General features: G+C 51.0%; 1 protein-coding gene across 1 annotated transcript in view; it reads right to left on the bottom strand.

Moving 5' to 3' along the window:
- COL13A1 (collagen, type XIII, alpha 1) overlaps positions 1-22,775 on the bottom strand; it is a 153,570-nt gene that overhangs the window by 80,858 nt on the left and 49,937 nt on the right. The window contains exons 3-5 of the mRNA XM_010852216.1: positions 22,734-22,741; positions 3,387-3,413; positions 777-812 (exon numbers count right to left, since the gene is read on the bottom strand). Coding sequence (XP_010850518.1) covers positions 777-812; positions 3,387-3,413; positions 22,734-22,741 — 71 coding nt within the window. The remainder of the gene's footprint in view (positions 1-776; positions 813-3,386; positions 3,414-22,733; positions 22,742-22,775) is intronic.

Genomic DNA, 22,775 nt, shown 5'->3' with positions numbered 1-22,775 from the left:
CAGCTGGTGGGGACTCAGAGGTCAGACGGGGAGAGGAGCTGGGGCCATGTCCTAGACTTGGGGGGGCGGGGAGGCCGGTGTGTGGTCATCACTGCCTTAGGCGGCCACCAGGTGCTGCCTTTCCAAGCACCAGGAAAAACCCTGGTGCTGGGCCCTCAAAGCCTAGTGCTAACCTTCCCATTTGTGACACAAGCTCCCTATCATGTCTTCTGTTTCACCATCTTATTTTTTCAGCAGGAAACGAAGGTTTTAACCCCCACCTTCCTGGTGAGGATTGGAGGCACTGCCTGGAAGGAAGCCCTGTCTTCATCACTAGCCTCTGTCTAGGGAAGATGCCTCCAGACACTGGCTACACTGTAGTTTCTGTAGGACACTTTCTGTTTGTGTTTCCTGCCATCTTTCACTGCTCTTGCTGGAGGATGGTTGCAGGAACAGCTATAAATCTGAGGGTGTGCTGCCTGTCTCGGTGGGGGGAGAGGTTAGGGCGTAGAGTGATGGGAGTTCTTCGTAGTGATTGGCAAAGAGCCTTTATTCGTGCCATTTTTGGATTTTTCCTTTGCCATGGCAATTCTCTGGAGAGTTAAAGCCATTTTGCAAGATCTGAAGGGTTGGAATAAACCATTCCCCTCTTCCTCGAGTGTCCTTTCTGCAGCAGCCTTGGGTGGGGAGAAGCGAGAGGTCCGAGTGCCTCCTAGGGGGTGGGGTGGTCTGTAGGCCATGCCAGCACAGGGAAGCAAGCAACGGCTGCCCCATCGGGCAGAGATGCTCCAACTCACCACACGTCCAGGCATCCCAATGGCACCTTTGTCCCCCTGATGAAGGAGGCAGAAACAATTAGAGGTGGCCAGAGCCAGGCCAGCATGTGAGGGGCCCCATGGCTAGCGACACACCCAAGATCTGGTTTGCCTGGGTGCTTGGGACGATTCCCAGGCATCGTGGGTGAACTTGCCCCTTGAGCCCCACAGACTGGTCGCATCCTTGTCACGCTCAGCTTCAAGGCAGGGAGAGTGAATGGCAGCTCCCATCTGACAGAAGGGTGAATCATCACCCTTGCTCTGTCTCTGTCAGAGCTGGGGGACAGTGCTCATGGTCCCCAGCTCCTCCCCAAGCCCTGTGTCTGCAAAGACTACCAATACAGTCCTTCCCCTCCTCGCCACCAACCCGGCACCAACAGTGCGCCATGCGGCTTCAGCCGCATCAAGAGTTTCAGCTGCTCGGACGGAACTGCTCTGTTTTGCAGCCAGGGGTTATATCTCCTCATTCTGGAAATCTGCTTTTAAGTTTTATTCTTCCCTCTTTTGGTAGAGAATATTTTTTTGCAATCATATATGTGCAGACTCATAAAATCTGGGGTAGGGCTTGGGGTTTGCTGGGAGCCTGGAAGGATGGAAAGCCACAGGAGCTGAAAATCAGATGGTGTTTGTCCCGGTAGGAAAGAGCTGGGTTTGTGGGTTCATCTGAAGGGTGGGCACTTCTGGAGCGATTCTGTGTCTGCTGACGCCACTTAGGCAAATGCCGTGAGGGATAATTAGCATCCTAAGATGTACATGGACACACCAGGGAGTCGCAACCAGCTCTGAATTAGGCTCCTGTTACACACATACTGTCAAGACTGAAGGTGTCTTCAGTAAAGTGTTCAGACTTTGGGAAAGAGTGGCAGGGTTGCAGCAAGGGTTATGAGCGTGGATCATAACCACGATCCATGAGCTCCCTGAAGCTCCCTGAGAGGATGTCAAGAGACGATGGCTCTGGGAATCTAACTCTGGGTGCCTGTCACCTGGTGAGTGCCGTGCAGACTTCGTCTACAGGTACTGAGCCCAGCAAGGTTCCGGGGAAGCGACTGTTATAAACATGTGTGTACTTCACACTTTTGCACTTCACAACAAGCATCAGCAGATCTTTTTGTTGGTCACTCCCAGAGTAGCTGTGACCCTTCCCACTGAGGATGCCAGGCCCACTGGTCATCGCTTGTGACATCCCAATGGCTCACTTGCTCTTGTGCTTTTGAATGATCTTGCAGGATGTGTGTTTTGGTTTCATTTCTTTCTTTTTTTTTTTTTAAACTAATGGTCTTTGCAGTCCTGGCCATAAAATGCTTGGTTTAGGGACGGGCACGGAGTGGCCGGAGACTGGAAATTCTTGTGTGGCGGCCCCTGCTCTGCGAATTGCCCCCAAATGCTTTTTAAAGGTGGACGTTGTCAGAAAAAAAAAACAAAGTCGGCCCACGTTCCCCCAGCCATCTGACTTTTCCCCCTCCTTGGATTTCATGGGACAGATTGCCCTGTCCTTCTTTTGCTCCAGGGTTCATACTTGCTGGGACAGTTTTCATTTTCAAAGCTAAACATTCTCCCACATGTATTTCATTAAGAGAGTCCTTGCTAGATTTGAATTCTAGGAGTTACTGGTGTAGTCAAGAGGTTATAGTACAATTCACATTGAAAAGAGGAGTAACTGGGATAGAAAGATGCACAGGAGGCTCTGGAATCCAATTGATGTGGCCTTCGGGGCAGGGAGAGAGGGCAGCCTGGTGCCAGCCCTGGCTCCCCCTAAATGCCCACCTTGGCCCTCTGGCTGGCTAGAGCATCTCTCCTGAGCCAACAGCCATCTGAGGGCCCGTGGTATCCAGTACTCCATGCATCGATGCCCCAGGCTACACTCTACAGGGCAATGTCTTTGAAGACTTTAAAGATGGTTCTCATATACCCAGTATGGATCACAGAAAATAGCAGTGTGGGATGCTGTGTGATAACATGGGGCCTTCAACAGGTCTACAAATGAGGCTTGGACAATTGGACCAGCTGTTTTCCCTCTCTATTTCCTCATCTATAAAATGGGCGTAATAGTACCCCTTTTATTGAGTTGGTGAACGAATCAAATGTATAAAGAGCATTTAGCTTGGTGCCTGGCATCTATTAAGGTCTCAGTGAGAGATGGTTATGAGTACTATTTCTACTTTTGTCCCAAAGTCCCCGTGGTTACTGGACCCAGCTTCTCTAGCACTCAGAAATGGTAACTCGAGGGGGAAATAAAGTGTTTGAGTCTACTCTTACCAGGGGACAAAGCAGGGACAGTGGCCTTTAATGACGCTGGTAGGCAGGATAACCAGTAAGCCAGGGGGCTGCCTTCCCATCCAGCCCCCCTTTACGGGGCCATCAGTCTGAAGTCAGGTGCAGCCCTGCAGGGGCTGCATGCTGTCATTGGCCTGCCTGGGACCCCAGGAAAGGTACCCAGGTGCTTCACCCTCAGCTGTAGGTAAGAGATGCTGAAGAGAGGCCTCCCATCCAGACACACCTGGTGGAAAGTGGCCACCCACCCTCTCCTGTCCTTGAAGTGAGGAACAGCCTGTGAGAGAAAGGCAAAGGGAAAAAGAAACGAAAGGTACTTACGGGGAGGCCGGGTCTTCCAGCAGGACCCTGAAATTAAGGAGGAAGAGTGAAGTTTAGGAAGGTCAGGGTATTGCAGTGTCTGAAAGTTCCAACTAGCTGTGTGAACTTGGAGTCCCTTGTGCTCTATGAGCCTCTGTTATTTTATAAATAAAATGAAGACAGGGCCTTAATCACTAAGCTTCCTTTCAGTTGTAGCATGCATTCAGTCACTCATTCATTCGTTCAGGAAAGCTGTTAGCAGAGGCCTTCTGTGTGCCAGGCCCAGGGCCTGTGCAGGGGACAGAAGACAAGAATGCCTCTTCATAACTCTCCCTCAAGGGCCATCGGAGCTCTGGGCCTCAGGAGCACATCCCCTCTCTCTGAGCCTCTGTGTCTCAGGGTTCCCACTCATGTGGTCTGGCCCTGGCCTGGGAAAGGGCCTGAGGGCCTGGGGCTTGGCCCTCCCTGTCCTACCACACAGGAGAAGCCAGACACCGTCTCTGATGGAGCCAGTCTGCCTGGGACACTTCTGGTGGACCTGCCCCACCTGCGCCAATGGACCATGACCAGGGAACAGAGGGTGGGAGCCTCCCTGGGGGGACCTCTTCCCCTCCGTTGGGATGGTGAGGGGAGCAGTGGGACTTCCTTCCTTTGATGCCTCTAACTGGCTTCAGGCCACTCTCTCTACAGTGAGTTGGCGCTGAGGGTGAGCAGGAGGCTGGACCCCACCCCATGTGGCTCTGGGAGCCTGTCTTCACTGAGCACAGCCATGTCTGTCTCAAACCCTTTACATGAATAATTCTAGGACTCTTGCCTAGCACAATTCTGGGTGTAGACTAAAGACTCCCTATGATGGATCTAGAATCCCATTGAAGAGAGGAAAACATTCAACAAAGTATTGATCATAATCGTTATTCTCAGAGTAATATGCACAGGCGTGGGCGCAGGAACGAAGGAGCTTCTGAAAAACTCATATATTTTTCCTTCTGGCCTCCAACTTCCAGATAGATCTGATACAAGAGGGTGGTGGAGAAACTGCTCTAGGAGCTGCCTGGTGGGATGTCATGGGGCGCCCTGCAGAGGGTGGGGAGGACTACCTGGAGACAGCTTCTGGAGCCGAGCCCCCACCCTGGCATGGCTGAGGCCTGGGGTCAGGAGAGACAGGGTCGTGGTAAGGGAGAAGCAAGCTTCAGTTAAGAGCAGGGCTCTGGTGTCGGCCGGCCTGGCTGTCACTTACTAGTCTGTGACTTCAGGCAAGTCGCTTGGCCTCCCTGTACCTCAGTTTCCTCATCTTGTAAATGGAGAACAATCTCTACCTCTTGGGATCGAATGAGCTGATGTATGTAGAGCACGTGGCACAGGGCTGGCAGGGAGCCAGCGCTGAGGACCACAGTCATTAGAAGGGAAGAGGACTGGCTGGCAGGCGTGTGCAGCTGGGCCCACTCTGCTTTCAGAGGCACAGCCATCAGGTGTGTTTCCTCCTTCCAGACATCCCACTCTTCCCAGAAACCCACGGCAACACCAGGAGTAGGTCTCAGGGTGTCCATCTGGAGACAAGTCCCTCTGCCCCAGGGCTGCTGAGCAAATGCAGGCAGTGCCAGAAATAAGGCCCCCTTCCTGGGGCCTTGTTTCTGAGGATGTCCGTGAGGCGGGGTGGGGAGCAGTGACACCCCCACAGAGAACCAAGCTCAGGGGATGCTGGTTAGCGGCTGCAGAGGTAGAGGGTCAGTGTCCACTCCTCCTCTCTGCTGAGTTTTACCCCCGGGGCACTAAAAGGTAAGCTCCAGGGCAGGCAGGGCACGTTCTGTTTTGCTCCTGGTTGTGTCCCCATTGCCTCAAGGAGTGCTGAGCTTTTAGTAGGTCCTTAATTCATGCTTGTGAACAAATGAACCTGGAAACGCAGCCACCTTCTTTCCCAGCCCCACAAAGACAGCCTGGGGCCGCCCTGGTGTCCTCCTTGATCCAGAGCTGTAGCCCTGAACCAGTCCCTCTTCACGCCGCTTCTAAATGCCATCAGGGAGTGCGCCCACAAGGGGCGGCCACCTCCCTTGGTCCCAGGAGGCAGGCGCATCTGTGGAGGGTTCCCAGCCTCACACAGGGGCTCTGACCCGGAGACGCACAGAGGGGCTCTGTCCAACTGCTCGTGTGCTGGCCACTGATATCACCTGCACTCAGGGGAAGTTCTCTAGGGTCTTGGCACCAAGTAAAGAAGTGCTTCACCTAACTCTCCCTGATCCCTGACTCTCGCAACAGCTCTGCTTTCCCGTTTTCTCTGTCCACCAGGAAGCTCCAAGCTGAACCTGTGACTTGGCTGCACAGGATGCTGTGGGGTCATCAGCTTGGATGCCCCTTGTTTTCTTGCCTCTGCTCTCCACACACCTACCCACTGTTTCCTTATCTAGTTTATGAGTCACTCCCAAATGTTTCTTGGATTAATGTGGGATAGAAATAAAATGAAGTAGTAAATTAATGAATAAAAATGCAAAGACTAATAATTTCCTCCTGAAATCTTTGGGGATCATCTAGGGAAGCCTTCTCTTTCTAGAGTTTAAATGAGTTAATATATTTTACATGGAAAAATATATACATAATTATACACACATGTAGGTATGTATAATATGTATACATATACACACATATGTATGTATACATATACACCATACATATAAGAAAGAAAGATGGCACTAAGTCGTGTCCGACTCTTGTGACCCTATGGATTGTAACCTGCCAGGCTCCTCTGTCCATGGGATTCTCCAGGCAAGAATATTGGAGTGGGTTGCCATTTCCTTCTCCAGGCCATACATATAATTATGTATATATTCCTTACATCTGGATGAGGCAGGTACTATTACTATTCTCATCCTATAGATGAGGAAACTGAGGCACAGAGAGGTAAAGTAATTTGCCCAAGGTCACACAGCTAGAAGTGGCAGAAGCAGGATTCAGACCCAGGCAGCTTGGCTCCAGAGTCCATGCTTGTAATCACTTTATTACACTGCTTCCATAAAAATACAACAGTGTCTAACACATAGTTAAGTGTTAGCTAGTATTCCAGCAAGCATCACTTTCAACCAAGGCTAGCAGCTGAACATCCTGTATTTCCTCAAGTAAGAGACACATATACTTCCCTTGGTCATCTGTTTCAGTCTCACAGTTGGCGTCATTAAGACACTCTCTCTTAAACCTAGAGCCAGAATGGCCAACAACTGTCAGCTAGTGTGGACTCCAGCAGACTGGTAGTGACTGAGTAAAGCACTCTGTTAAGATGCCTCCTAATTCATTAGCAATGTCTGTCATGGGCAGCGGGGGTGCAGCAGTTGTGGGCACCTATTTTCGACCGCCCAGATGATCCCCGCTGCTACTTAAATCCATCCTCCATGGTTGAGTTCTCTAGATGCTGACTGTCCGTGTGTCCACAGGAACCGGAGTTACCCCAGGAGGTGCCCTGAGAAACACCCAGAGGGCGGCAGACCGGCCTTGTGATCAACTGCCATCTCCCTCTCCCTGCCCCTGGCTGGTAGCATTCTTCCTTTGTGGGAAGCACAGAGAGCAGGCAAGGGGGTGATTTCCACCCTGGTAGGCTTCCAATTTCCTCTTCATCTTGTGGTTTCAGGCAGGGTTGGGTGAAGACTCAGGCCTCTTCTGTGTCAGGTTGAGAATTCAGGAGAGCTACCTGGGCCCCTGTCCCTCACTCCATGGGGCTGGGGGCTGGGTGGGCAGGCATTGGGAGGAGAGGATCATATCCACCCATGCATGCATACGATCTAAGTCGCTTCAGTTGTGTCTGACTCTTTGAGATCTCATGGACTGTAGCCCACTAGGCTCTGTGCATGGAATTCTCCAGGCAAGAATACTGGAGTGGGTTGCCATGTCCTCCTCCAGGGGATCTTCCTGACCCAGGGATCGAACCCATGTTTCTTATGTCTCTTGCACTGGCAGGTGGGTTCTTTACCACTAGTGCCTCCTGGGAAGCCCACCCAACCACCTCCCAATTTGCTCCCACCCTGCAGAGCCCCCAGCAGTGACAGCACCTCCCTGGCTGGGGACCATTGTGGGATAAGGCCTGCAGAAGCTCTCAGGACACTGTATTCCTGGGGAGCACAGCCCCCAAGTCAGGCAGGGACCCAGCACTGATTCAGGTTAGCTGGGGAGCCTGGCTGTGGGGACCAGGTATAATGGGGGAGGTCCCTGGAGTGGGGGAGGTGAGGACTCTTTCTGGCTTTGTCAGAAAAGAAAGGGAAAAGCAGCCCATTTCCAGCAGGTGGTCCGTCGAAGTTTCCTATGCAGAGTTTATTTTGGAAGATTGATGACAGGAATTGAGGTCTGACATCCAAAACATGCATGATAAATCAACCCTCCTCCTCTCAGGGAATGACAAGATTTTCCTCTCTCTCTAAGTGAGCAACAAGCAAGCTGGGCGGTATCGTCAGCCTGGGTTCAATGTGCCTTTCAGAACGCGGATGGAACGGAACATCATGGTCTCATTACAAACAGGGTGGCTGCTCTCCACGGTTCAGATCAAGACAACAGCTATGGAAATGACTTCTCCGAGGAAGGGCTGGTGATAGGCTTTCAGGATCCTTGAGAAAGATCTGATGCAGAGGGCTCGGCCCTTTCAACTCCAATCCCCAGCTCCTCGGGGCGTGATCTCTGGGTCTTTTGTTGGGGTATCAAATGCTGTCCTCAGAAGACACGCTCCTGTTCTCTGGATCCATTACTTCGGGGAGACAGTCTCCTTGGGCTCTTCTCAGGTTCTCTGGAAATGGCTCGGCTCCCCCGCCCTGCCTTGGACTCTAGGGCAATGCGAGGGGAAGGAGACCGACCGGCTGCCTCGACATTGTGTTGTTTCCCAGTCTAACTTGCTGACATCACCCTCTTACATAAAAATACCACCACCAACAGCCACCACCTGCCTGAAGTGACTTGGCCAGATGGAGCTGCCCACACAGTGGGGCGAAGACCATGTCCTAGGAGCGGTCCACACTCACTGACCTGTTTACTGAAAGGGCAGGAGATCTTTCAAGGACCCGGACCTGAGTAGAGATGACCTCTTTCTTCTTATACCTGGTGCTCCTTTGACTCCACTTGCTTCTTTGGAGGACAAAGGAGCAGGCTAACAATGGGGCAAGCCAGCCTTTCAGATTATATTCGGGGACAGGCTTCCCCTGGGCACAACCTCTGTTTGGCCCTGGGGGGCGCAGAAGTGGATGGGAAACAAAGTGACGGCCATGTCAACCCTCTGGGGGACCCTGCAGACTTCAGTGCAGAGTATAAGGGGCTCAGACCCCCCACCCCGGGCCCGGTTACCAGCAGAGAGCAAGGTCTTTTGGACATTGGAGACCAGACTTCACAGGAGTACTTACAGGAGGCCCTGAAAGAGAGAGAGAAAATGCCAGGGTCAGTGTCACCGTCATAAGGGCTGCCTTAGAAGGAGTGTCCAAGAATTCTTCAGCCGTGGGGTTTCCAGCTGGTCTCCGAAGTTTGCATTTTCCTGGCCCACTTTCACCCATCTAATCTCTTCCCCCTTTATTTCACCTCTGTATTTTTATCACTGGATGAGAAATCCAGAGGTCTGGGCCCCAGGTGCAGCTGGGCTGTGGCCCTAACTTCCAGTCCATACCCCAGCTGCCCACCCTAGAAAACAGGCTCTGAGGGATCCACTCCAGTTTGGGCTCTTGGTGGCACTGCTAAATGTGGGGTGCTGGGCACCAAGGCACTTTGACAAGGGTCAGAGGGTGACAGAACCTGGAGATCACGCTCATCAGCACGCCTGCTGTCTCTCCATGCTCCCACGAAACGCAACGGGAAACAGGCAGGAGCCAAAGGAGGTTTTTCCCTGAGTTCCCCCCTGATGGCTATCAGGCCTGCCCTGGTTTCTGGTAAGCTCTGAGTCAGGCTTTCTGCCCTCCCAGGTCCACTGCCCACTCCCTCTTTCTCACCGCGCACCTCTGTGCCCCGGCCCCACCCTCCCTTCAGCCTCCCTCCTTTCTTTCCTCCTCCTTGTGGCCACCTCCCGCCTCCTCCCTCCCACAGGCCTCAGCAAGAGGCCTATCTCATTACCAAGAGCCAAGAATTACAAATTCAAATGTTCCTTACAAATTCAAGTGTTCCGCAAAAGGGGCAGGAGGATGGGTAGGGAGGTAAGGGAGAGAAAAAAGCAGCAGCCGAGAGATTGAGAACTGAAAGGCATCTCTGCAAACACGATTCACCAAAGCCCAGGGCCCGTGGGATTCCTGGGGCGTCTGCCTAGCCCCTAGTGACCTGGCCACGTTAACACAGCTGCGACTCCTGTCGCTTCTTTTATGCTTGGCCAATAAAGACTCCTTATATTTCCCCTGGCTCCTCGTGTTCCCAAAGCCAGCTTCCTTCTCTCTGCCTTCATCTGCCTGCTTCTCCATCCTCAGAGGAAACAGCCTCTTTCATCCTGGCCTCTGTCAAGCCATCACATTAAGGGAAACAGAGAGGGGTAGTTCCCGGGTGAGGAGGTCCCAGGCAGGCCGGCAGTGAGGCTTTCAAACAGCAAGAAGGAGGGAGGTCGAGGGAGGAGGGGGACATCTGGGACCTATTAGATGGAGGGGCAGGGGAACGTCACCCAGAATCTGAAAATATCCTGAGTGCACCAGCAAGAGGGGCCCAGCCCAGCTGGGAAGCCCGTGCCTCCTGGCCCGGGGAAGTGTCCTCGTGAGAAACAGGCTGGTGACAAAGTTCAGCCCACGGCAATGTGGGAATGGTTTTAGCCACATGGAGAGCAGATGCCCTGTGCCCGCTCCCAGTGCACAGGCTTCGGGGGCGGCGTCCCTGGTGACACAGCAGAGCCCCGGTGATGGCCCTGTCTGCTGTTAGCGGCCTCAGCCATGCATCTGTCACCAGATGCAGCCGGTGAGCCAACCTGAGACTTGGCACTTAGGTCCCACCCAGAGGAGAGGCTTGCTGGGTCCTCCCAAGTAATATAAATTCTACTGCTCATTTCACTGGTGGCTCAGATGGTAAAGCGTCTGTCTGCAATGCTGGAGACCTGGGTTCGATCCCTGGGTCAGGAAGACCCCCTGGAGAAGGCAATGGCACCCCACTCCAGTACTCTTGCCTGGAAAATTCCATGGATGGAGGAGCCTGGTGGGCTACAGTCCATGGGGTGGCAAAGAGTCAGACACGACTGAGCTACTTCACTTCACTGCTGATTTCAAGGATTTTTATATCACCACCACCACCGCCGCGCCTACTGCTGTGGTCCTCACGACATGCTGGGCACAATTCTAAGTGTTTTCCACTACAGAGTAGATTCTGTTATACCTATCTTGTAGATAAGAAAACTGAGGCACAGCACAAACCCCCCAAGGTCAAGCTGCTAGTAACCGGTGGAGCTCCTGTCTCCTCGTCCACGCCTCTCACTCAAAAAGCAACCCATATATACCTATGGCCCATTCGTGTTGATGTATGGCAGAAACCAACACACTATTGTAAAGCAATTATCCTTCAATTAAAGTCAAAAGGAAAAAGCCATCCACCTCACCCCCAAATCGCCCACAGACCTCTTCAGTCCTCTCCCCCAGATGCCACTGTGTTCAGCCTCTGGCTCCTCTCTCTGGACTCCACCCTCTCATCTCTCTTTTATGGGTCGCTTTTCTGATGCAAGAGAATGTGGTTCTGTCAAGCTCTACCAGGCTAGCGTTCCCCCACTTGCCACTCACACAGACTTCAGGATGGAAAAAGCCTGTGTTTTTCAATTGATTCTGTGCCTTTGGAAGGGGAAGAGGGATAGCTACTGCTGCTAAGTTGCTTCAGTCGTGTCTGACTCTGTGCGACCCCATAGACGGCAGCCCACCAGGCTCCCCCGTCCCTGGGATTCTCCAGGCAAGAACACTGGAGTGGGTTGCCATTGCCTTCTCCAATGCGTGAAAGTGAAAAGTGAAAGTGAAGTCGCTCAGTCGTGTCCGACTCTTCACGATTCCATGGACTGCAGCCCACCAGGCTCCTCCATCCATGGGATTTTCCATGGGATTTTCCAGGCAAGAGTACTGGAGTGGGGTGCCATTGCCTTCTCCGGAAGAGGGATAGAGGACTTACCACAAAAGACCCTATCGTTAACAGTTTTCCCTTGTTAAGGGTAACCCTCCAGGGCCCCCTGGAAAATCTGTGGGCCCCTTGGGAAATCTACCTGCAGTCCCACCCCTGCTAGCTTCCATCGGAGCTCTGGATTTCAGAGAGCACGCTTCAACTAGCGCCATGCTCAATGCCCAGCAGCTCCCAAGCAGCTTGGGAGCTGATGCTTTACGAAATCAGCCATGCCTCAATGCCACTGGTGGCTCTCCCAGGTGGGTCACTTGGCCATGTTCAGTCACATGGCCATTAGTTGACTGGTCACCCTGGCCAAGCACCATAAGAGTCACCCCAAGGCATGGCCAAGTCCCCATTGTACAGATGAAGAAACAGAACCCAGGGAGGGGAGTGGTCATGCAGGGTCACCACGTAGATGGGTGTCAGGGATGGGTCCAGAACCCAGGTCTCCTGACTCCCCAGCTGGGAGTCTTCCTAACAGGCCACACTGCCTCTCATGGCCTGTGTAGTCGATTTTCTCACCCACCACCTCAGTGAGGCCACACTTGCCCTTCCTAGGGATTGGCTGATCGCCTCCAACCAAGACAGTCATGTTCCTCCTGAAGGGACATGTAGGGATGGACTCCAGTAAAGAATCCTGGGTTGTGTTCTGTGTCACACCTTTATTTCAACCATTTTTAGCATGCTCATTTATTCACTCAGCAAACATTTAACAAAAGCCTGCAGTGTATCCTAAGCTGTGCTTGGCTATGGCTCTACAAAGATGAATAAGGCACAGTCCTTGCATGTGAGGAAGGAAAACTTCATTTTTTAATCACCTAATATCTGCCAGGCCTGATGTGCTAGTGACACAAGATGAATAACTCATTTCCTCCTGTTGAGAAATCAAGTTTCCTATGTCAGAGAGCTGGAGAGATTCCAGAGAAGAGAACTAAAATGAACAAAAGGATTTAAGGGAGATAGGCTGTAGGAGGATTCACTCACTCACTCAATCAACATTTACTGAGTGGCTATGATGTGGCAGACATACTGCTAAACACAGCCCTTATAACAGCATGTTCAATCCTTATAACAACCACATGAGTTTGGCATTATCCCCATTTCACAGATGAAGAACCTGAGGCTTCAAGGTTAAGCAACCTGCCTAAGGTGGTCTCCCTGTCTTAAATGGCAGCATCTGTTATTTTTTAGGCTTAATTTCCATGTAACAGAGCCTGGATTTGAACCTGGTCTCTCTTTCCTGGAAGCCTGTGCCTTCCAGACTGGAGGTCATAAGGGCTGGAAGGGGCAGCCTTCTAATTTGGGCAGGTAAGGCCCCTCCCCCTCCCTTCCTCACTAGCCCTCTCCTCCTACCAGCCCTCCCCCCCCTCCCAAAACATAGAGGGCTCTGTCCCATCCAGACCTTGGATCCAATCCTGATCCTGAATAGAGAAGAAAAGGGCCACAGAGTGTGCCCGAGTTCAACATCATATGAGCTGTGATCTGATCCTGTTTGACTGCTGGGCTCCTAGCAGCTGGGGTCCTAGCCCCAACCCATGCCGCCTGGTGCTTGGTGCCAGGCTGCCTGCAGCTGACCACCTGCCACTTGTCTCCGCCACGTGCTGACTCACCCATCCTGCCAGGACAGATGCTCTGCATCCCAGGCTCTCCTAGGACCTGGGTGACTAACTACAGTGCCTGTCTTGCTCTGTCTGCTAGAACAGGGATTCTTAATTGGGGTGGATCTTGTCCCTTAGGGAACAGATGGCAATATCTGAAGACATTTTTGACTGTTACTACTGGGAGGCCACTTCTGGTTTCTAATGGATAGAGGCCAGGGGTACCATTAAACACCCTACAATGTACAGGGAAGTTTCCTATGATAAACCATTATCCGACTCCGAATCTCAAAAGCGTCAAGAGTGAGGAATCCAGCATGGACTAACAGAAGAAGTCCTGTCTCCAGGTTTCCCACATGCCTGTAGTCCTGCCTGTGCTCCTAGGTTGAGGCCCTGGTCCTCACTCTACCTATGGTTTGCCAACTTTGAGGATCTTCTATATGTTAGCCCATTCTCCCTCCACTCAAGACTTTGCTAGGACAAATGACAAGTCATTTATTGAGCAATTATTCTGTGCCTGACACTATGCAAACAATTTTACATACCTCCCAATGAATGAGCAAAGTAGCTACTATTATTATTATTCCCATTCCACAGATAGAAAAGCTGAGGCCCTGAGGGTATGTATTCATGGTCACAGAGTCATGCATTCCTGAGCTGGTCCTCAACGTGCTGGACTGCAGAACACTACTGTGGCATGAACACAGCCTGGCACGGCCTCTCAGGACCATGAGGCTCCCAAGAAGCCACACACATGGAGCGGGAATGACGGAGCAACCTCAGCATTAAGGAGTGCTGAAAGACAGAAACACGAGTAGCTCAAAAACTACCGAGAGAACTTGGTCAGTGACAGGTGTGATGGCCTATTAAGGGAAACTGAAATGAGGCAGCCTCTGCCCTTGGAGACTGATGTCAGAGAAAACAGGAAGCCCTTCTCCTGTGCAACCCCACAGTGGGGATACTGGCTTTACAGGGGTGGTCCCTGCAAACTTCTGAGCAAAGCATCTGGATTTGGTGCCCTGGAAGCATGTCTGATGAACCATGCGTAGTGAACTGATGCTAAGAACCCTGTGTCTTAGCTCACTGAGCTTCACCACAACCCAGCTCTCATTTTACAGATCTGGAAACTGAGGCTTAGAAAGGACGTAAGTTACCTATGGTTCACGGCTGGCAAGGGATCCTGAGTTCCAGTCTAGTGCCCTTCCTGGAGCAGCCCACCACTGGCAGAGCTTTGAGAGGTGGCAGGCTTTACAGTTTTTAGAAAAAAATATATAAGTACTCAGATGGTGTCTTGTGAGGGCCGGTCATGCTCATCTCATCCCAGCTCTGCATTCAGTGATGTCACATTGGCAGCTAGAAATCAACCACAGTAGGAGTATTCACACCACAGAAATTGGCAAAAGCTACAAAGCAGCCTCACCCTGACCCAAGAGCCAACTGTTAACCATGTTCCAGCACACTGTGCCTCTGATCTGTCCCATGATGATGTCAGCCACAAGGCATCTCCAGACCTTTCCAGCTCAGGTTGATGATGAGCAACAGGTCCTGAGAGGAGTGAGCTAAAACCACACATACCACACTCTCTATTCCTGCACTCGTGGCAGACATTGCTAATCAATCACAGCAAGTCTTCCCCCAGCGAGCCTTGAAAGGCTTCATAATTTTTTCCAATGTGGCTACTATTAATCAGCAGAAGCTGGCACGTGAGATGAAATCCATTAGTCATCTTGGAACTAGAGCCATCTGGCGGGTGAGACACAGGAAATCAAGTAGGGAAACATGGGGATTATTTTCTGACTAATCAGGGAGGGCTGGGCTAGCCTTGAGGGGCAGCGGAGTAGAGAGGCTGGGTACCCTGGACTCCCCAGCCATACCTCATGCCAGGGGTAGGAACTAACATCAGTTGCAGCCCTTTCTCCATCCAATTATCAAGACTGGCAGAGGGACTGGGAGATGTGAGCAGAAAAGGGACAGGAGCCAGTAAGATCCCCTCCAGTTTGGTTCATGTCCTGGTCCCAGGAGGTCCCCAGATGACCTACTGCTGCTACATCTGGAGCCACTGGAGGGCAACTTGAGTGGCCATCTTCCTGCAGACACCATGACGGGGCCTGGGGCCAGCTCTGATGGCTCCTGGACCCTTCTGCCCTTGGCAACAGCCCCCCTTCCCCACGGAGGTTGTCCCCCTTTCTTGACCTTGCTCCCCATCTTCTTTGGGAAGGGCCTGGGGACAGGCGGAGGCGGTGGGATGGGGGAGGCACACATTTCTGGATGTGTGTGGGAGGGGTGCCTGGGGAGCAGACTCTCCTTGTCTCCTAACATTCGTTCTCCCTTCCTCCTTCCTACAGAACCCCGATTTTATTCTAGTCTCCATCCACTCTTCACACAGCCCCGTGTCTCCAGGGAAGCCAATCCCTGGACTGGCTGGGAATGGATGAGGGTAAGTGTCTGGGGTCAAGAACCCTCCAGAAGATGGCTCTGGTTGTGGGGTTGGTCAGTCTGTACAGTCAAAGAGGAAGCCCACAGCCAAGCATGCTGAGGGGTGGAACATCTTCTTCCACTACTGCAGCTCCCACCCCCACGTACCCAGTGATGGGGAAGCAGCCCTGAGGCTCCAGGAAGTGGCCCTGAGGGCTGCGGGCTGGCAGGAGGCCACAGACAAGGAGGAGGAGGCTGGGTGTGGGGACCTGGCTTCAGGGGCTCTACCCAGGGGACAGAGGGCAGCATCAGCCCCTGCAGAATGGACAATGGCTCCGACCAAAGATGTCCACAGGCCACATCTGCGTCCTCTCCCCAGCACCATGACAGCTGTAATCCTGGGAGGATGAGAGAGCAAGGGCTGGTGTCCTGAACTGACCAAGCGATGAGCCTCAAAGGCTAAGTATTAAGCAGGACATGGCTGAGTTCTCTGGGTTATTTCTCTCACCCTCAGCAGAGGAAGGGGTTTGAGAGCGAAACTGAGTGCAGTATGAGGAGGGGGAAGACAACTGCATCTTTGTATACATGAGGGGTGTCCCCTGCATGCTCACAGGATGAGTGTTTATCATTATAAATACCTGCTCAGCACCGGCCGCCTATGGGCTGCTGTGCTGGACACCATGAAAGTCAGACACTGTCCCTGTTCCTGGGGGCTCCTCTAGCTCAGGAGGTGCCCCCCCACCCCCAAGTAACACCTGGACACTCTGTCTCTCCACTTGAGCATCTGACAACTCCTTCCTGCAGACAGAAACCAGGGGCCCCCCAGAGTCAGACTGCGGCTCTCCCCCTGATTTCAGGTGCTGGACGCTGACTTTCATCCAGATTAGAATCAGGTTTGCTTCAGGTCTTGGAGGGATGCTGTCCTCTCTCCCTTGAGGCCCCCACCTACCTGGGTCCCTACTCCCCAGTGAGCTCCTGCCTGGGGTGCCATGTGCCTGGACTTGGCTGTCCATAGACACATAGCCCTCTGTCCACTCAAGGCTCCTGTTTTACCTTTCCTTATTTGACCCACAAAACAGCCCTGAAAGGTTGCAGCAGGTACCAGTGGCCCCATTTTATGGGCGGGGGTCTGGGGTTCAGGCAGGAGAAGTGTTGCCCAGCGAACTTGGGTCTCCCCCTCTGGCTCCAGCCCCTGGGCAGCCCGCTCACCTGCAGACTTGCGCCAATGACCACTGACTGTCCGGGGAGGGGCAGTGGTCTTAACAAGACCCTTGACTGCCTCTCTCCTCCTATCCCCCTGCACTTGAGCCCTGAACTGGGGCTTTCTTAGTCCCTTTGCTTGTCATGTTGGTCCTGCAGGAGGACAAGCCACCGATGCATCACCCCTCTGACCCCAGACCTTCTTCCTGTCGCTGGATCTGGCCACAGTATCCGATGTTCCTGTGATAGGCCCTGCTCTGGGCAGCTCAAACATCACAGCTCTGCTGGCCAGGCCCCACCAGGCAACTGCTGGAGGAGGGGAGGGTTGGGTCGGTGAGGATTCAAGACCCTGGTCAGACCCACAATGGGACATTACCCGCTCCCCTCCCTGGAGACCCAGGAGCGGCCATGGGTTTCTTGGGTTTTGTCTTTACAACAAGGCCTGTAGCTTCCAAGGATGAACTTTTTTTATATTAAAGTCACAGTTATTGACAACCCTTTATGGGGCTGGTATCCTGAGTTTTGTCTCACCATGGTTATAAATACTAATATTTTAGTAAGGACTCAGCAACCTCCATCAAGAGCCAAGCATGTTTTACATCATCTCATCTACTCTTCACAACAGCCCTGCAAAGTGACACTACTATTATCCATAGCCATCAGAGGAGGAAACTGAGGCAGAGAGGTCACATCAGTGGCTTATGGTCATAGAGCCAGAGCCAGGGCAGCTCTGCCATGTCCTTAGTGGCAGAGCTGTGCATTACATCACAGATTAGCCTCCACAACCCTGACAAGCAGTTTCAGCTCTCATTGCTCCATTTTACAGATGGGTCTCTTGAGGCACAGAGAAGTTAAGTAATTTATCTCAGGTCACACAGCTGTTAAGAGGCTGGCATTTGGAATCAGTTATACCTTAAAGCTCTCCTTTTTGACCCCTATATTTATCGCTTAAGTGAAAGCAAATAAAAGTTAGTAAGACTTTGGTGGTGGGGCGAGAAAGATAGACTGCTGAGAATGAAAATCTGTAATAAGTCCTTTCTAGTCCCTTTGATGGAGAAGGAAATGGCTACCGACTCCAGTATTCTTGGCTGGGAAATCCCATGGACAGAGAAATCTGGCGGGCTACAGTCCATGAGGTCTCAAAAGAGTTGGACACGACTGAGAGACTAAACAACAACAGTCCCTCTGAGGATTGCATGGTCATTCAGACCACTCTCGTCTCTCTTAAAGTTGGGTCCTCAAGCACCCCCACTCAAGGCTGATTGTTAACCTCACCGAGACACTGCCTGTCTGAGCAGCAACTACAGGCAGCCACACACATACTCGGTCTCATAACTTCATTGTTACTTTATTTAGCAGCAGAGGGACAGAACCTTGACAACTTGCACTTTCCACTTATCCAACTGGGCTCCTGCCCAGAATCATGGGTAAGAGCATGGGCTCTGGAGCCAAACGGTCACAGGTTCAAATTCCAACTTTGCTACTTGCTAGCTGTGTGACCTTCAGCAAGTTGCATAACCTCTCTGAGTCCCAGTGTCTTTTCCTATAAAATGGGGGTAATGATATTATCTGTGTGCCTAGTTGCTCAGTCACGTCTGACTCTTTGTGACTCCACGGACTATAGTTTGCCAGGCTCCTCTGTCCACAGGATTTTCCATGCAAGAGTATTGGAATGGGTAGCCATTCCATTCTCCAGGGGATCTTCCTGACTCAGAGATGGACCTTCATTGGCAGGTAGATTCTTTACCGTCTGAGCCACCAGGGAAGCCCAATCATATTATCTACATTGTTGGATTTCAAGGAGTAAAGGAAAGAATACAGATAAAAATTTAACACTATTCCTGGCTTAGAGTAAGCATATATAGTAAATGATAGCTATGATAATTACTATGGTTATGAACTTGGAAAAAATGACCTCCTATCCCAGAAGGGTATGATGCCTTCCTCCATTCCAACCACAAGTATGGCTAACACAGAGAACTCTTCCCATGTTCCAGGCACTGTTCTTTTGTTTTATGGACATGACCGTATTCAGCTCTTAAAGGCATTATAAGATGGATACCTTTGTGAGCCTCATTTTGCAGATGAGAACACTGAGGCATAGAGAGGTAGTGTCTCCTGTGTGGGGTCACGACTGGTGACCCAGGACCCAGGCTGCTAATTTCCATGCTGCCCTGTCTCCCAGATGAGCCCCTGAAGCCCTGGAAACTGCAAAGAACAAACAGGCAGGGGTCAGGGTAAGCTGAGATAAGCAGAGCAGGATGGATGGGGCTGGGCCACCATGTGAATGAAATAGTATGAAGTCACCAGTGTTGAACCCTCGGGATGAATTACGCATTTTCTTGCTTCCTTGGACACTTCCAGGTTGGGGTCAGAAGAAGAAGTCCTGAGTGAGGAAATCTCAGTATAGGTCTTGCTGATGGAGATTGCAGGCCCAACTCAGCAGACTGAGGCCAAGGGCAGGCATTGTTCTCTGGCCGCCAGTTTCCTGAGTGGCCTCCGGCACAGGGCAGAGGGGCTGGGCTGCTGGAGCACAGATGGGGGCAGCGAGGCCAGGGAATGGGGAGAGGTTTTCTATCAAGACATTCCCTGCGGTGTCAGGGTGGCAATCAGTCAGGGCTGGGGTGTCCATCAGATTCTGCTGGCTCTGACCTGTATTTTGATAAGGATCGAGAGCCCCACTTGAACTTATCACCCTTGTCTAACTCTGGCAAGAGGCCATGAGATCCTCCCACAAGCTCTGGACAGCTCTCCCAAGGAGAGTTACTTCCTGCCCCGCCCCCATCCCTCACCTTGGGTCTTTCCCAAGAAGTCAGCAGTTGTGCAAGCAATGCTGCTTCGTCACATCCAAAGGCACACAGAGTTCTCCAGCAGAGGTCACAGCATGTACATCGTAGCTCCACGGCATCTCCTCCAGGCAGTTGGCTTTGATTTACTACAACCCCAGAGTCCTACACACAATTCTCTCAAAGTTCTTAAAATATTTGGTTAGCTATTGTTCTCATTTCTATGCAAGGATGCCATTTACATGTTTTTCTTTTTTGTCTTTTCTGTTAGACTCTAAGATTTCTGATGGGTGCAACCTTCAATCATTAGTCACTATTCTAAGAGAAGTTGAGGAAGATTAGATGCTGCCAACTCCAGAGCCTATGAGAAGCCAGATAGGTAATGAATGAATGAAGAAAGCCAGGTGTAGCCCAACAGGGAGTGGTAGAGACTGTGGCAAAGTGCCAAAGGCTTGCTTGTGCGCCTAAGATACAGTCACTGCCTATCAGTTCCAACTAAGTACTGCCGGGAGGGAATGCAGACACACCACTGTCAGATCTTGAAAATAAGCAAGAAAAGTTCCAATTGGATAATTCATGTAAAATCTTCTGAATTCTAAATGCTGATACTAATTAAAATAATTTTTTTTTAAACTACTACTCTGCAAGCTAAACAAAGCTGCATTTGGTCTTCAAGCTGCTAATTCACAATTCATAACCTCTGGAAACCTTCCAGACCTGATGTGTTCCAATCCCACAGCCCAGAATATGTGCTCATATTGATGAGAACAGGAATGGGTGGATGGGTGAGTCGATTGGCTGTCACTGAGCTAGAAGTCTGTGAAGAAACAGTGTCCTAATAGTATTTGCAAACCGAGCTTATGTTTGAGAGTCAGCTTTAATCAAGTGTGGAATTGTCTAGCTATGCCAACTTCAAGCATGTTTACACTCATCCGCCTTTGCCTCCCTTCTCTTGCTGGGTGTGGAAGCCCAGAACTGGAGACTAGTACTGAGCAAGTCCTAAGCCTCAGGGTGCCAGGTGAGTTAGAAAGCTGAGCTTTACTCAGGTTTGGAGGTAAAGCAGGGTTGTGTTGAACAGTGATTGAGATTAATTAACAATTAGTGAGATGCTTAATTGCCCTGTGTATCTACTTTTCTTAAATCTTACTTTAAATTGAACACAATTAAAAATATACACTGTGATGAATAATTAATAAATGTTAATGTTTGGTCAAAATTCAGAGTGTTTAACTTATAAAAATAGCATAACCAAGTGAAAAATCTGCTTGTCTCTATCTCTCAATTAACCATGTCCCAAGCACCTGTGCTACCTGCCTACGAGGTCATGGTTAAGGTGAGGATGTTTAACTGCGGGTCATTTGTTGTTGTTAGTTGGTAAGTCATGCCCAACTCTTTGTGACCCATGGACTGTAGCTCACTAGGCTCCTCTCTCCATGAGATTTTCCAGGCAAGAACACTGGAGTGGGTTGCCGTTTCCTCCTCCAGGGGATCTCCCCGACCCAGGGATCGAACCCTTGTCTCTTACATCTCCTGCATTGGCAGGCAGATTCTTTACCACTGAACCACTAGGGAAGTCCCTGTGGGCCATTTAGCTATAACGAAATATATAGTCTCAGGGACAGCAGACTGGCATTCTGGCATGGGCCTCTTCCATACCACCTGCCTGGATGGTACCAACAAACCTTCTGAACAGGATAACAGCTAGTGGGTGGCAGGTAGACTGGGCACTTCCTACTCACTATCTCTAATCCCCATAACAACAGTATATTTGCACACATTCTAATTTACCAGGTGAAAATTCCAGGGCTCAGTAAGGTTAAATAGATTTTCCAAGGTCAAATAGCTAATAAATGATGGAGGTAGGATTCTCTCCTGGGCCCATCAGACTGCAGAGTCCATTCTCTTTCCACACCAGCACACTCCCTAAGGAACTGGGCACACCCACTCTTCCTTACATGGAACAAAGTTGTTTAGTACCCAAGATTCTGCAGGGATGCACTGGCAGGGTTGAGGTGAAAGTCCAGATGTCAAACTCCTATTTGTAGTACCAGACTACTCTGGGATAGAAAAGACCTGGGATACAGACCACTACTGATCTATCCAGGGCCCAGGGCAGACATAACTAATCTATCTCTATGCTGCTTCTCATACTTTTGGCAGCCACGACCAGTCAATCACAGCTGGCTCCCGTGAACAAACATATTTGCCATCCTTGGCCGGGAAAGAACTCTCATAAATGGAGGATGTAGAAGCTCTAACCAGAGTCTTGTGGCAAGCAGAGATAGATGGAAACCACTATCTTTTGAACTGAAAGAGCCTAAACATGTGATAGGAGAAGAGGCAGAAGGAAGGAGAAAGGATGAAGCTGGGCTCTGTCTGTGGTCTTATATCCCAACCCAGACAGGCTGGGGGGCCAGCCTGGTTTGCACAGTGAGCTGGGTGACCTCATGGGTCTGTGTTGGGGCCGCGGGATGGCTGTGGTGAAGAGGGGCCGAGGAACTGGATACATCTGAGCTGAGAAGAGTGAAAACACTTTGGATCTCGCATTTGGCTTTGCTTTCTAAAAAGAGTTTGGTTTGTTTTTCTGGCATTTATTTATTGTTAAAACAGCTCTTTAGGAACATTAAAGGACATTTTGTGAAAGAAAAGCATCACCCCCCGAGCCCCCTGCTCGCACACAACTGTTTCCATTTTCCCTTCTTCCCTCTGATCCTCCTTCACATGCATACCTAGGCAGGGCTGAAACCAGCCAGCACGCAATAGGGAATTCCTGCTTCTTTCACTCAACACGACAAGGTAATCACATTCCCACATTCCTGCCGCCTTCCAAAAGACATCTTTTAAATGACTACACAATATACCGTGATTGGCCTAGAGTTGCTGGCTACTAGATCTGGAAATCTCTGTTTTTTATATTTTATGTTACAACTAATATCTTTGTGCATTTAGCATTTTTGATAACTTTTCTTAGGCTAAGGAAGCAAGACTACTGGGTTGATAGGAAACCTTGTGTGAATACCACTCTGACTTTCTGCCCTTGCTTTTGACCTCACATGTGTATAAACTCTTGAGAGTTTTCAAAGTGCTGTCCCTCAGCTGGGAGGTGGGGACGCCTATTCCAGGCCCCCCAGTGGAAAAGAGGCCTCGATGGAGTTCCTGCATGTTTATAAGCCCTGCCTGCAGGGTTGGGGGTTGCACGTGGAGAGGGGGTGAGATGCGGAGCCCACAGGAAATGGGGACATGGTATCAAGGGGAGGGTGAAGCCTCTCTGGTGGCCACCAGTGTCCCCTCCTTATGGAATGTCGCTTCCCGACAGGAGGCCCTGCCTGACTTTTTAATTAAGAGAAGATGCTGTT

This window comes from Bison bison, unplaced genomic scaffold (genome assembly GCF_000754665.1).
Source record: "Bison bison bison isolate TAMUID 2011002044 unplaced genomic scaffold, Bison_UMD1.0 scf7180017864309, whole genome shotgun sequence".
Taxonomy (NCBI): Eukaryota; Metazoa; Chordata; class Mammalia; order Artiodactyla; family Bovidae; genus Bison; species Bison bison.
Note: the sequence above shows the minus strand (reverse complement) of the source record. Positions and strands in the feature narration are given on the sequence as shown.